This window comes from Lithobates pipiens, unplaced genomic scaffold (genome assembly GCF_037356315.1).
Source record: "Lithobates pipiens isolate NorthernLeopardFrog02 unplaced genomic scaffold, aLitPip1_a1.2 Scaffold_19, whole genome shotgun sequence".
NCBI lineage: Eukaryota > Metazoa > Chordata > Amphibia > Anura > Ranidae > Lithobates > Lithobates pipiens.
In genome coordinates, this window is record NW_027507764.1 from 458,118,224 (window position 1) to 458,133,764 (window position 15,541).

Sequence of the window (15,541 nt, forward strand, 5' to 3'; positions counted from 1 at the left end):
CGGACAATTGTTGTAGGATTTTCCGCAGACAATTGTTGGATAGCAGGTTTTAGAATTTTCTGTGGACAAATGTCTGTTGCTAAAAAGCGGTTGGTCTTGTAAACTAGCGTTCGTAATGGAAAATTAACATTTGTCACCCATCAAATTATGAAATCTCCAAATGCAGCGCACATTCTCTTTTTCTTTAATGTGATAATAATGAAGCTGCTTTGCTGGTGATACTGATGGAGTTCTGCCAAAGGTATTTTCAAAGGCTTTTTTTCTCTAGTGATAGCAAGAATAATATTATTATGCTTTTTTCTTTTTCTTTTTTACCATAACACCATTATCCCGTAGTTTTTTTAGATCAAAAATACAACTATGTTGGTGTCCCTTGTCAATTTTACATTGTATTTTTTTAAATGTAACTACCTACTCCCAAACTGTCATTTGAAGTAAAACACTTAGCCAAGTATTATTCTCCACATTTTTTTTTTTTTTTTGCATTAAAAAAAGAAAACAAATACAATTAGACATGCTATATGCTAATAGAATATAACTAAAAAGTGCATTCTATGCATCCAAAAATATAACAAATCAAATCATTATTATTCAACCAAAAAATAAAATAAAAGCCTCATTCATGTGTCCTGCTTCTTAATATAGGGAGTCAACAATGCCAAGAGTTGGTCAAAGCAGGGGTCTATCATCCGGAGATAATTCCGAAAATCATCTGGATTATTCGCCTGGTGCTCCCGCAGCAAAGGCATATGACATAACTGGTCACGATTAATAAAGCATTCAATCTTTGGTCCAAGAAATCCTCCTCCTCCTGTTCCTGGACTCGACTTGGGACAAAGCAATAACTCCAAGGCCAATAATAAATAACACGTTATCTCCTCTGATTCCGCAACATGGCTGGTTGAAGAACGGCCACTCAGGAACAAACTGAAAAGCACGAAATGAAAAGTGCAAACTGAAAAGTGCTGAATGAAAAGCACAAAATGAAAAGCGAGAATCAACACCAAACTTCTACTAACACGAAATTAGCAGAAGGAGCCCAAAGGGTGGCGTGAAAGAGCTTAAAAAAATTCCTTGGCCTTTTTTATGCAAGACAAAATCCAGGCACACGCCTTCGGACAAAAGTTTGAGGTTTTGTCTGCGGAAAATCTAATCATGTGTACGAGGCGTAAGAGGCAATGTGGACGGGTGTTGGTGACGGTTTGTCCTTGCATGCACCTTGTTTCTATCCATGTTGATTGCCATTCCAACTTATGTTTGATGCAGAACGGGGAATGATTTCCAATGAAATGATTAGTTACACGTGAATCAGATTTTATAATCTGATTTTTGTTTTTTTAGCATTGATGAAGTAAAAATAGCAAGGCAAAGAGAATAGCTGCCTTCAAAGATTTATTCTGGTTTAAACGGTCATAATAGTATATATGGTTATCTAGCATGTACCATACTGTTCATAAAGTTGTACAATGTATGCAAATAGCAATCATTGCAACTAAGATGGTTAAAAGGTCGAAATGTAAACCTAAATGTAAGACTTACTTATTCAGTATGCTTATATGAGTTTTATAAAGTTTACAATATCCTGTTTAACATATTTGAGGAATTACTGTTTCTGTTTTGTTTCAGTTGGCAGCATTGGAAAGACAGATATTTGACTTTCTTGGATACCAATGGGCACCAATCCTCGGAAATTTTCTTCACATAATTGTTGTAATATTAGGATTATTTGGTACCATACAGTACAGACCGCGATACATAGTAGTGGTAAGTTACTTCATTTCCCACTTTTGTTAGGATATTTGTTAGGATATTTTAGGTAAAGCAGCATGGCATATGGGTTGCAGATGAAAGATGGTAAGTTCTCATTCCCAGTGACAATCCATTCAACATCTCTGACTGAGTTATTTATATAGCTGGTAGGGTTCATTTAAAAGTATTTCTACCATCATAAAATAAAAATAAAAAAATGAAAATAATTGCAACACTATAAGGTTGGTTTGCTAAAGGCGAACAGGTTGTTCACTTTTCCCCAGAGCTTTGTGAATGAAGTGAAGTTCCACTGACCTCCATCACCCAGTCATGTGCAAGCCAAATGCTATTTTTTTTTATGTTCCTTGAATACGATTGAGTATTCTTTGCAAAGTGAAATTGCACCATATTCAGTAAGCTCTGGGGAAATTCCCTTGCAAAGTACAACAGTCTATTTGTCTTTAGTAAGACCCTTTTCACACTGAGGCATTTTTCAGTCGCTAAAGGGCCAAAAATATCGCCTTTAAAGTCCTTGAAAAATGCCTCTGCTGTATCCCCAAGGTGCTTTCACACTGGGGAGCTGCGCTACTCTGGCAGGACGTTAAAAAAGTCCTGCAAGCAGCATCTTTGGGGTGGTGGAGGAGCAGTGTATACACATTCTCCTCCACTGCCCCTACCTATTAAAATGAATGGGCACTGCTGCCAAATCGCCTGCAAAGTGCTTCAGCAGCGGCGATACACAGGAGAATTTAACCCTTTCTTCAACCGCTAGCGGGGGATAAAAGTGCCCCTCTAGCAGCCGAATAATGTCTCTAAAACATCAGTAAAGCAATGCTAAAACTAGAGATACTTTACCGCTAACAATGCCTGTGTGAAAGGACTCTAAATCAACCCCTGTGTTAATAATGGTAGTACATGCTATTAAAAACACTAATAAAAAATATCCAATGTAGAAAATATATATATAAGTTAATACATGCAAGTATACAGACATAATTGCTATGTACTAATTGTATTTAGAGCCAGAATTAATAACCATCTAGAGCCAAAGTTAAAACTAATATCACATAAGAGATTGACAGAACACAAGCGGACTCCAATGAGAAGAAGGTAAAAGGGTCAACATGCAGATGCCAGTGAAAGTTATGTTATCAACAGATGATGAAGTGCCCTGTCTGAGTCGTAAGACCTAGCTGTGTCTGGTAAACATGTGTAATTCCTCTCATTCCAAATTAGTTTTTTAACTAATTTTGACAAATTCGTTAATTCTGAAATATCAGAATTAATGAAAGCCGATTTAACAATTTTTTTTTAGAATATTCGAAAATTTGTAAATTCAGAAATTAAAAATTTTAAAGTCTGAAAACCTGAAAATGTGAAAATCTGAAATAATAACTAACTAATAATAACTTAACTATTACTAACTATTAAAATATAGGTATTGGAATTTCCGTTCAAATGTGGCTGTTAGTGAACAAATTTATCCAAAGTTACAAATTATCTGGAATAACGAATGTGTATCTAAACGAATGGAACGTAACAATATAATAATAATAAATAACAATAATAATAAAAAAAAACATTTTATTATAATTTATTATTAATTCGTTCCATTCCCTTTGTTTTGTTAGATGTGGCATTCATTATTTTGGATGACGTGTAACTTCAGATAAATTCGTATTTGTTACGTTCACTAACAACCAAATTTGAAAGGAAATTCCTATACCTATAATTTAATAGTTATTCTTTCAAATTTTCAGATTGTCTTTCTTATTTTCGGATTTTCTAATTTACAAATTTTCAAAATTTTATCGATCAGAACAAATGACCCAAAAAGCGAAAAAAATTAATAAAACTAAAACAAAATGTTTTTTCCAGCAGTGCATATGTCTAGTATCTGGTTTTCATAGGTCTTTAGGTGGTGGGTTAGTAATTCGATGTAAAATGCTGCCAGGCTGTGCCTCTCACATTTACCTTTCTGAAGACAGCTAAAAACCAGGGCCTGACAGTGACTGGGGAGAAGTGGTGGAGGAAAAACAGCAGGGCAAAAAGGATATGCTCTAGGAAATTTGCTGTAGTATTTTAGGGTTCATCTCCTTCACCTAAGGTCCAGGACTGCTTTTAATAAATCTATATGAGCCCACTTACTCCTACATATACAGGGACAGACAAGCTACACAAAGACCATGGACAAATGACAAGGACAAGCAGGTAATGGCAGACAGAGTTGGCACAGAACTGGAAGTAGAGAAACAGGTACAATTACAGCAAACAAATACTGGGAAGAGTATTTCAGTAGAGAGAGACAAGGCACTAGGTGAAAACACAAATGGCAAACAAGTTAGCTACATTTATAAATGACAACTTGGGAAGGAACACAGGAGAAGGTTAACGTTAAAGGCATGACAAGCCTGAGGCAAGGTAAGAGGCCAAGATAGGAAGAGCAAGGTCACAGCAACAAACAAGACTGTTCTGCTGGGATTACATATTCAAGATTGACAAGAAGATCTAACAATGCCCTTTGGAATATCCGCTCTGTCTGTAACAAACTCGCCTCTGTCCTTGACCTGTTTATCACTAACTTGTTTGATCTGCTAACTATTATTGAAACCTGGCTTCAAGCATCTGACCTTGCCTTTCCTGCTGCCCTCTCCCATTGTGGCCTCCTCTGGACTCACTCCCACAGGCCTAGTGGATGGAAAGGTGATTTGGAATCCTCCTGTCCCATCAAAGCACTTTTCAGGTCCTTTTTTCACCCCCCTTTCTCTCCCTCTCCTCATTTGAAGCTCACTGTATTTGTTTATTTTCTCTGTTTTTTTGAGAATTTATGTGATCTATTGGCCTCCTGGACCAGTATCAAGCTTCCTTGATGACTTCTCTGCTTGGCTACCCTACTTTCTCTCTTCTGAAATTCTAACAATCATTCTCAGTGACTTCAACATCCCTGTTAAGATTAATACACCAGCTACTTGTAAACTTCTCAGCCTAACCTCCTCTTATGACCTAAAACAATGGACACGTGCTTCTACTCACTCTGATGACAACTGTAATGACCCTGTATTCTATTGTAGTGCAAGAAAGTAATTCAAGATTTGTTTACAAATTGATACAATTACTCAGAGATGGTTATTTATATAAAATACAGTGATATATGACTGTGTAACTTTGGGGGCTCACTGTTTATACATATTTGATGCTTTGGTGTAGCTGATAGATAATGTATACACACGTTTTACATTTATTTATTTATTGATACTTTGCCATAATTTAGTTGATTATAATGGAAACATTTGGTTAGTTTATTTCTATTTTTATTTCTATTTGAATATACCATTTTATTAGCGGAGTGTGGGGGAGCATAGCACATATACACCTCACAACAAGGGTGGTGCAGTGTATGTATGTGTGTACATTTATTGGTATTTGTGGGAACATAAGTTTTATGCTTGCAGCCATTGGTTTACTTTATTTGACTATTAAGACATTTACACATTGTTGAATTGGTAAGCGCGGGAATGTCACGTTTATTTAAGTTGATACAGGAAGTCACTAAACTTTTTTCTAATACCCACCTAACTACCTGCCCTCTGGACCCCATTTCCTCGCAAATACTATGGTCACCCTCTAGCTCTATTCTACACTCTTTGACTCACATCTTTAAATTCTCCCTTTCTACTGGTGTCTTTTCCAACCCTCTAAAACATGCACTGGTCACCCCCATATTGAAAAAGGACCCAAACCAATCTTAACCTAAGACCCATCTCCTTACTTTTGTCTCCAAACTTCTTGAATGCTTAGTGTATAACCACCTGATCTGCCACCTCATTAAGAATAACCTTCTTGATCCCCTTCAGTCTGGATTTCGCCTTCAAAACTCCACAGAAACTGCTCTCCTAAAACTCACAAACAACTTACTACAGTACACTTACTACAGTAACAGCTAACACAAATGGCTGCTATTCTGTACTCTAACTCTTAGACCTCTCTGCTGCCTTTGATACAGTTGACCACCCCCTCCTCCTCAAAAAACTCTATTCCATTGGTCTCTGTGATTATACTAATTCTGTCCTTGGACCTCTCTTATTCTCATTTTACACCTCCTGCCTGGGACTGCTGATAGATTCCCATGGCTTTCAATGCAATTTCTATGCCGATGACACCCAAATCTATCTTTCAACCCCTCAGCTCACCCCATCAGTTCCCTCACATATCACTGATTTACTGACAGGGGTCTGTTTGGACCATTTATATTTCACACAAGCCCCCCCCCCCCCCCACAGCATTGTAAAACATGTTTTTTTATGTTAAAAAAAATGACAAATTGTAAAAAAAAAGAAATGTAAAAAATTATTTACATTTTTTTTTAAATTGTAAGCAAAATATTTAATAAATGAAGGGCTCATTTACACAGGTTTCTGGCACAACATAGGCTGTTGGCTGTACAGGGCCCTGTGATTTCTAACAGCAGCCCTGATGCTCAGTAATGGTGGCAATGGCGGGTCTACGCAATCTCAGGCTGCAGCGGGGACACAGACATGGATGGAGGGGCGGTGAACATCAGAATCAATCAGGTTTTTGAAGATTACATAAAACGAATCCCAGAGTGACTGAGTATGAACAGCATGTAATACAGCATGTAATACAGCATGTACTAACAGTTTTTAATGATGTGTGTTTAATGACACTTTAAGGAAAGCACATTTTACTAAACTTTACGATGTACTATAACATCCTGTCTTTTTCTCTTTATCTAGTACACAGTGTGGACGGCTTTTTGGGTAGCATGGAATGTATTCATCATATGTTTCTACCTGGAAGTAGGAGGACTTTCTAAAGTAAGTTTTATTTATTTTATATAAGAGAATTGCTGTACAGTCTGTAAGATGAACACAGCTTGCTATATGCAGCGGTATATCTACTGTACAAGTTTCATGCCAGCTCACTCATGTGATATAAAGTCAAATAAATGTGTTTACATATTTTGTATCTTTCAAATTATTTTAGTGAAAAAAAATCGAAGAATGACATTTATTTCAATATCTGAACCTAAAAAAATGAAATGACTTTAGTACATAAAGTACCCAACAAGTTTGCTATGCTTTGGTAGACAAACTTGTATATTACTGAAGATGGTAATTGGTTTACATTGTTTTAAATAATAGGAATTGCAGAAATCTTGAGAATCGACACTTGATTGTGCATATTGCAAATAGGATACAAATATATGTTTCTATTTACAACTACAAAATAGAGAATTATAAAATCTCTAAAAAGGCATTATATTTCAAGTACGTATTCACATACATGGATATTGCAGATGTTCATTCAGATATTGGGGCTTCTAAGCAGCTATAAGCCTGGCCGTCTAATCTTCTGTTGGTGGTGGGGTACTAGCCATTATAATGAATGAGTCCTCAACAGCAAAGGGATGTTCAAGAAACCTGCCACATACCTGTGTGATTCAAATTAAGCATATAATGAATAACTGCTTAAGCAGAGATGACTTTCAGTGAAAACCACACATCAAAACAACTAGGAAATCTGAAGCTACTGGCAGATAACATTATATACAAATCTTGATTTTTCCAATGAAAAGTTTGCTCCTGCCTGCTCCCACCAGCTGAGACTTTATGTGGGTTCTTCATGATGGGTGTTCCCATTGATCAATAGATACTTAGTGATTTCATAGGTGATGAGACCGACCCCAACATTTACAGATAGATTCAAAATGTACACATAATTTCCCTATATTTCTCTCCTCCCTATATTGATCCTTTTGATAAATCACACCAAAAGTAAGCCCTGCTCATGCATTTATTCACCATATGCTTCTTTGAAATTGTCCACATTATTGAGAGGTTCTTCTGCTTATGTGCCCTGATCAGTTCCACAATTAACCCTTATGGTCCCAGCACTTTTTCACATCTTGTGTGTACAAAGCCATAGAAGACTGGATGCAAAAGGAAACCCATTTTACTTAAAATACTAAGGCTTTTATTGAAAAAGTAGTAGTTGCTAGAACTAAAACTGAATTTACAGCCTGCCAACTGAAATATGCAGAGAATAAAGAGTATGTTATTTTCAAGGCATTGATCCCTGCGAGTATTCCTTCCACTTATTCATCAGTCATTCTAAGTGATTGGACAATTGTATGTTAGGGATGTGCTTTCCATGCCCCACATAATACTTCGCTGGCCAAGAGACATAAAACATATTTTTGGTTTTAGAAATATAGCAAGTTTTAGAGATATGTCAAGACTTTTTGTATGGGCTGATGACTCCCTCCATCCACTGTCACTCATGACTTTGCAAGTTTAATTGAGCTTCTCCTAAGCCACAAGCTGCTTATTTGTATCAGAAAGAGCATTTTTTCCGTGCTTAAACCTGCAAACAGGGTCTCAGCAAAATCAATGACTGTCAAACTGCATAAAGTCTGAATAATATACATGAATTATTTAAGAGATGGTTAAGTTGTAAAAGTCAAGTTATCCTTGCAGTGAGAGGCACTGTCCCTTGTTAGCAATCTGCTGTGTTTTGCAAGACCGTAGGGTGCAATTTAAACAAAGAATTAACAGTTTACCTACACAACTGACATTTTTTTATATTGTAAGTGTTAAAATGAAATACCACGTAATAAATTATTTTAGGCATGTATAAGATTTGTACAATTTAAGTTATGCTGTTTGTAATACAATGAGAAGCACCAATCTAAAAAAAATACAGGAAATGCAATTTGTCCCAGAATAAGCGATCTAGGGATTTTGATTTAATGCATGGAGTCAATGTACCGTAAGTGGGTATATTGCACAGTTTTTTTTGTGAATAAATATTATAGAAACATTATATGCATTATTATTTTTATATTTTTGATATGTTTTTCATAATTGAAAAAAATACCTATTTCTTAAAAGGTCAGTCCATCCAAAGGTGATATATTAGATATAGGTGGATGCTGGTTGTCAAAGTCTGTCCATGTCTTCTTACATGGCTTAGATACACTGACATTAAGATCTTCTTGCCATAATTCCCAAAGCTGTTCTCCAGGGAGCTTTGGGTGTTACTACCCACCCCTGCATGTTTCAGATCCTTTATTAAACAGATGTTGCATGATTACTTGAGGTTAAAATAGTAAAAGATAACCACATTAGATTACAGATTCTTGCTTTTCTTTCTAGATGTCAGTGATGTCTCCCACAGGTTCTAGGAGAGCTGGGAATCCCAAATCTTGCAGAGATAAGCAAATTGTAAAATAACAATATATATATATATATATATATATATATATATATATATATAACAACAGAAAGTTAAACCACAACTCATAATGACCACACCTGTCAGTATACTGCTTCATTTTTAGAATGCTGAATTTTACAAAGAGTAGATATATATCTAAATATTTTCTTCAGTGATGGGAAGACCTGCTGCCACTATGCTTCAAAGTAGAATGATAAGTGGCCCTATGGACCACTTTTTAACAGAACATTATTACACAAGGTAATGTGTATGTTCACCCGGTAAAGTGAATAATGAGAATGATTTCCGGTATTCATTCATCTCTAGCAAATATATAAGTATGGACTAACATTGCCTGAATACATGGCAATGTGATACAGTTGTGTTTCTAATACAGAATACGACAGTGATCATTAAGAACTAGCTCTGTCAGAAATCTATCAGAATCCGAGATGCTTAGCAGTGGTCTATGTTTATATCTATTCATAGTGAAATTTTGTTCTGCAATAGCATTGTTTCCCCAGTTTTTTGGACCTTTGTTTCTATTAGTAAAATGGCATATTAAGGTGGTGCATTGTTGCTTGGCTTCTAATTTATACTGAGTAGAAACTCCCTTATCTATTGTTTTCATACTTGCTGTGATTGTGTGCTGGTGGATAATAAAATACAGTTCAAGTCTGGCCTTTGATATACAGTGAATATTCATTCTATTGGTGGGTAGACATAGTAGTAGAAGTCCATACTTCTGCACAGGGACTCAGAAAAGACAATTACGGGCTATGCAGGGAATCCAGGTAGGGACAACACTTAAATGAAATAAACTTGTGCCGCGCCATGTATACCTGTGTATGAGTACTATTATTTAGTGTACTAATACGTAAAGTGCAAATTGCAGTATTAATAAATCAAAATAAGGGGACTGAAAGTTACTATATATAATTCTCTCTGTAGCAAACAATATGTTATCAAAAGTGCAAATGCTAGACCAAACAGGAACCTACGCACCAATATATACATAAATGAATGTATTGCAAAATATTACAAATATTAATACACATCAAATGATCTGATTGCATTGCATCATTGTTCTGTGCACTAAACCACAATACACAATCTACAATATAAATGCTGATTGAGGATACACATATAGTGATATATGAACCACAAATAAATGATTGAATATAACTAGTGCTAATATCAAAAATATTCATATAGTCCGTATAAATGTAATATATTATTCAGTGCTCCAATATGAAATCCACAGTGACTTGTGACTGTACTTCACAAAAGGAAATTTTCTGTGACTTTCCACGCACATGCTCCCCCCTGTGTGTTTTTCGTTCACCTCAAAGATTTTGACTATACCTAAGTTTGGTCAAAATATGCAGTAGAACCAACACTGGGTTCCGGGTTAGTAGACTCTGTGGAACATCAATCCCTTCACTGTGGATGTCCTCGATATATATATATATATATATATATATATATATATATATATATATATATGCAAAGAAAAGTTCCAATAGTGTGATAATGTTTAAACTCAAATTTATTAAAATAGTTTATGAATCGTACTCACATCTTAGAGGTGCTACTATACATAACATGTAAAAACGAACAATCCCAAACCAAATAGTGTATTGTTTATGCCTCTACTTGCCTCGCGGAGAGGACAGCAGTGTCTCAGTAGGCTTCTCTTCCATCCTGCCCCCCCCCCCCCCATGTGTATTCGACACAGGGCTTGTTACGTGTCTTCATCAGGGGGATTCTATTGGACGGTTAATCATTAGCCAATCAATAACTTGCAGCTGGCTAATCAGGATGGAAGACCACCAGACAACAGTTGGTGATGTAGTATTTTATCCCCTGGTCAATGTATGTTAAGGTTGCAGGAATGATGCCAGTGGAGCTATTGGTACTAGTGAGGACACAACTATAATGCATAGGGTAAAATATAATTAGACGTGGCTGGCAACACTGGCAAGGGGCCGAAAGAGGGCCCAAGCAGATGTTTTACACAAGGGCCCTCTGCAGTGTCTTTTTGTTTGTTTGAAGGACAGCTAGAACCTGGAGACTGGTGCCCCTGCTGCCAATCACCGGTTTCCTGTGTCACATAAAGAAGCTGCAAAGAGTATGCATAGCAAATTTTAGCATTTTTTTTGGTGTGCTATAGCTCTATTCGGGAACTTCATTTGTTTTTGTGGCTGGAATATTAGCTTAGTATCATTATTTTCAGTCTTTACTTATTTTCATTATCCAACAATATCTGTCATCTTACAGTTTCTCCAGACTCTCATAAATAGTGTTTTATCCTAATAATAGAAGAATCATTCTTATGTAAAATCACAAATTGTCAGTGTTAACCAAGTAATTAACAGGTAATTAATTGCACAGTATGGAGACTGAGATTATGCCTGTTGGAGACAGGAGAATGGATCTATGTGTCCTCTATGTTGTAGTTACTGCATGGTCTTCCCCCAGGAAATTATTAATAATGTACACAATACACTTACAGCATTCCAGCTAGGGAATTGTTATAGTAAAGACTTCAACATCCATAGCAAATTATTGGAAATTATGTAACCTGCACATTGATCACTGTAAAATGCCCTTGCTGCCTCACTAGACTCAGACTGCTTCAATGAAACATTTTTGTATTGACATTCCACAGTATGTCTGAAGCCATGCATAGAAAACCCATATCTGAGCCAGCTAGTGGATGTGTAATTCTGACAATTAGTATATGGCAGCTTCCCAAAGATAGGAAATTAAATTGAGACTCTTCCATGTATTGATTAAGTAATGTATTGAAGTACTCATTTGTGGCTAAAAGGCCAATACATCTTTGATTGTTGCCCATTTTAATTTGATGCTCTTGAATTGCTCCAATTGAGGTAAGCACTTAAAGCAATAAGGAAGACCAATTAATTATGTCTGTCCTGTACTAAAGGATAAGCTTTTTCCTGAAAGTTGTCAGAATATGACTAGAATTGCATTACTCAAATATTTAGACCAGTTGCCATACATTTTCATGTAGTATGACATTTAAATAAATTGGGTTTGCATATTTATGGATAGACTGCCTAAAAAGCATCCTTAGACCCCTTTCACGCTGAGGCGCTTTGCAGGCACTATAGCTTTAAAAATAGCGCCTGCAAAGCGTCCTGAAACAGAAGCTCCATTCACTCCAGTGTGAGTGCTTTCACACTGGAGTGGTGTGCTGGCAGGGCGTCAGAAAAAGTCCTGCCAGCAGCTTCTTTGGAGTGCATTAGGAGTGATGAACTCACCGCTCCTAAAGCGCCCCTGCCCATTGAAAACAATGGGGCAGTGCTGCTACACCGCTGGCAAAGCGACATTGCAGTGGCGTTTTGCGGGTGGATTTAACCCCTTTCCGGATGCTAGTGTTAAAATGACGGCCAAGATCTGCTAAAAATAGCGCCGCTTTACAACTGACGCCTGGGGCAGCTCAGTGTGAAAGGGGTCTTAAGGAGAAAAATGTGTCTGATACTTTTAATTTTAAACCAAGATATGTCTCCTGGTGTGCACCTACTGCCTGAACAGTCAAGGCAAGACTGAAAATTATGGTATTGTTCAAAAGGGCTTGTTTACCTGGAAATCTTTGGGGTTCATTTAATAAAGTCAAATAGGTTGCACTTTGCAAGGGAATTTTCCCCAAAGCTTAGTGAATGAGTCAGAGATTTGCTGTCTTCCATCATCCAATTATGTGCAAGCGATAATTCAGTTTTTTTTTATTGTTCCTTGTATGTGATTGGGTATTCTTTGTAAAGTGAAATTATACTACATTCGCCAAGCTTTAATCGCTTTAAAGTGTAACTTTTCCTGCAATCCTATTTGCCTTCAGTAAATCAACCCCTTTTTGAGCAGATGCCACCTCCTAGGTACTGCTATGCAGAAATCAAATGTGTTATAATAAAATAAAAGCTTTTATTGTAGCCCTTAGCCCTTGTACACACGGTCGGACATTCCGACAACCAAATCCGTTGGATTTTGTCCGACGGATCTTGTCCGAAATTGTTGCATACACACGGTCGGACAAAGTTGTCGGAAAATCCGATCTTTCAGAACATGATGACGTAATTTCGTTACGATGGGACTACGTTCAGGCTAGTAGCCAATAGCTTTGATGTAGGAATTTGATCTGAGCATGCGTGGCACTTTGTCCGATCGAAATTCTCTACACATGATCGGAGTATGTCCGATCGGAGCAGTTTGTCGGAAAATATCTCCGGCAAGTTGGAAAATTTGGTCCGACGAATATTCCGACGAAAACAGTCCGATGCAGACCACACACAGTCGGAATATCCGACAAAACGCTCCGATCGGACACATTCCGACGGAATCTCCGACCGTGTGTACAAGGGCTTACACTCTGGAGCTGGACTTCATAATGACAAAACAAATGGTGAATCCAGTATATAAATGTAAATGTTTCACCAAGTCTGGCAATGTTTGTTCATGTGCAAGCTACTGTGTAAGGACTACTTTATTATTCCAATCCAGCCTGTGACTCGTGAGACCTTTCTTCATGAAAATACTTTCACTCGGAGCTGATGACATTTGTGGGAAATTAAGCATGACATTGCATAGCATTAAAACTAACATATGTACAGGGGTTATGAAGAACTCTTAGTTCCTTTGGAACCATCTGAGTAAATCACCTTAATAATATATGTTGTAGTTCCTTTACATTTTAATAGCCACCAATTTTGGTGCCAGCGTGTACCTGATCAGAATGTTTAAAGGTTTAAAATAATATACTTTATGTCTGTATACACAGTAACATTAGAACACAGCAGCACTAAATGTGCATTAAACTATACATATCTTGGTGAATGTTATTTTTTATTTTTATTTTTTGTTAAGATTTTTTTTTTTAATTGTTTTAGCATTTTTTTTTTTTTTTACTATTTATATACAATCTTTGGTTTGATACATGATACACAGTTCCCAGAGCTCTATGAGTTTTCTAAGGAGACAGCACAGCAGATCAGCTTGCTTTGCAGCTACCTTTTACTTTTGAAGTTTCCCACACATTTACTTTCTTGAATTCTGTGACACATTCACTATGGCAATATGCATTGCTGAGTGACGCATTTCACAGAGACCGCTGTTTTAATTATGGAGAGGTAGATTTTCAGGAGGCGGAGCCAATACAGGAACTACTGCTTGCAGGCAGCAAGGTACCATGGGATATTTAGGACCTAGAAATTGATAGTAAACAGCAGAGAAACCGCAAAGCATGCAGAGAACCCAGGAAGATGTAGAGAGATGGTCATCAGACAGGCCGCACTTGCAACATTAAAGGGAATTTTTCAAGTAAGTTTATATTGGATTTTTTTTTTAAATATATGTTGTTTTTTATTGCTCTTATAATGCTGAAATGTAAGTGTATGTTGTGACTATAGATTTTTTTAGTTGGAGCTTTTACAGGGTTAAGGACTCCCTCCCAGTCAGCACAGGGGTATTCACCAACCACCATCACTGTGACATGAAGTAAGATATGTGGTCCTCTATACTTGGAAATACTGGTATTTTTTTTTCATTAAACACAGTGGTAGAGGAGTGAAATGAAGGTGGGCATGTGCTGCTGACAGGGCAGATTTACACACTGTAGGCATATATCTATAGGCAGCAGAGGCAATCATCATCATTAGTAACAGCCATCTTGTTTATATAAAAAAGGCATGTTTTTTTTTACACATTGTGACCCATGTAAACAAAATCTGCCACTCTAGGACTGACCATAGACGATTTGAATCTTGGCCAGCCAGATTGATCAATCAACTTGGGTACAACCAGCCTGCTGGCTATAGGCACCAGCAATAATCTTCTACTAGCCAAGGGGGGATGGTCGGAGGGGGCAGCGGTTGGGGGAAGCCACAATTGCTTGGCAGGAGGGATTGCCCTGTTAGCACTGCCTGTGTCGGTGAGAGAATTGTGCAAATTTCTTTCCTGCAACCCATGGTTGCAGGAAAGAAATTTGCACCATCTATGACCTGCCTAAGCCCCAATGTATAAACCTAGTGCCTCCAGACACTGACAGGTGCTAGCTTTTAAGGGGCCTGTCCAGCCTGATCAGACAATCTGTCAAAAGGAAAAGCAGAAGCACACACCAGGAGACTTCTCAATCACATGTATGATGAAAAGGTTTTAGCTTGTCTGCTCTCAAGTTATGTCCCTCCAACACGTTTTACCCTCGTATTGGCTTAAAGCTATGGTAAAATGTTTTTTTTCTTCTTTTTTTAATTAAAAATATGTTATACTTACCTGCTCTGTGAAATGGTTTTGAACAGAACAGTCTCAATTCTCCTCTTCTCGGGTCCCTTGACAGCACTCCTGGCTCCTCCATCCTGCTGGGTGCCTCCACAGCAAGCAGCTTGCTCTGCGAGCACCCAAACAGGCACACTCCCGACCTACGGCTCTGTGGGAACATTCACACACAGAGCCACGGTTCCGCCTCATCCTTGTCTCCTGATTGGCTCACTGGCTGTGATTGACAGCAGTTGTAGCCAATGGCTTCCGCTGCAGTCAAAAG

At 37.4% G+C, this 15,541-nt stretch overlaps 1 protein-coding gene across 1 annotated transcript in view; it reads left to right on the forward strand.

The window, feature by feature from the left end:
* NKAIN3 (sodium/potassium transporting ATPase interacting 3) overlaps positions 1 to 15,541 on the forward strand; it is an 821,388-nt gene that overhangs the window by 406,002 nt on the left and 399,845 nt on the right. Inside the window, exons 2-3 of the mRNA XM_077492777.1 lie at positions 1,627 to 1,764; positions 6,504 to 6,584. Of these exons, the coding sequence (XP_077348903.1) occupies positions 1,627 to 1,764; positions 6,504 to 6,584 (219 nt within the window). The remainder of the gene's footprint in view (positions 1 to 1,626; positions 1,765 to 6,503; positions 6,585 to 15,541) is intronic.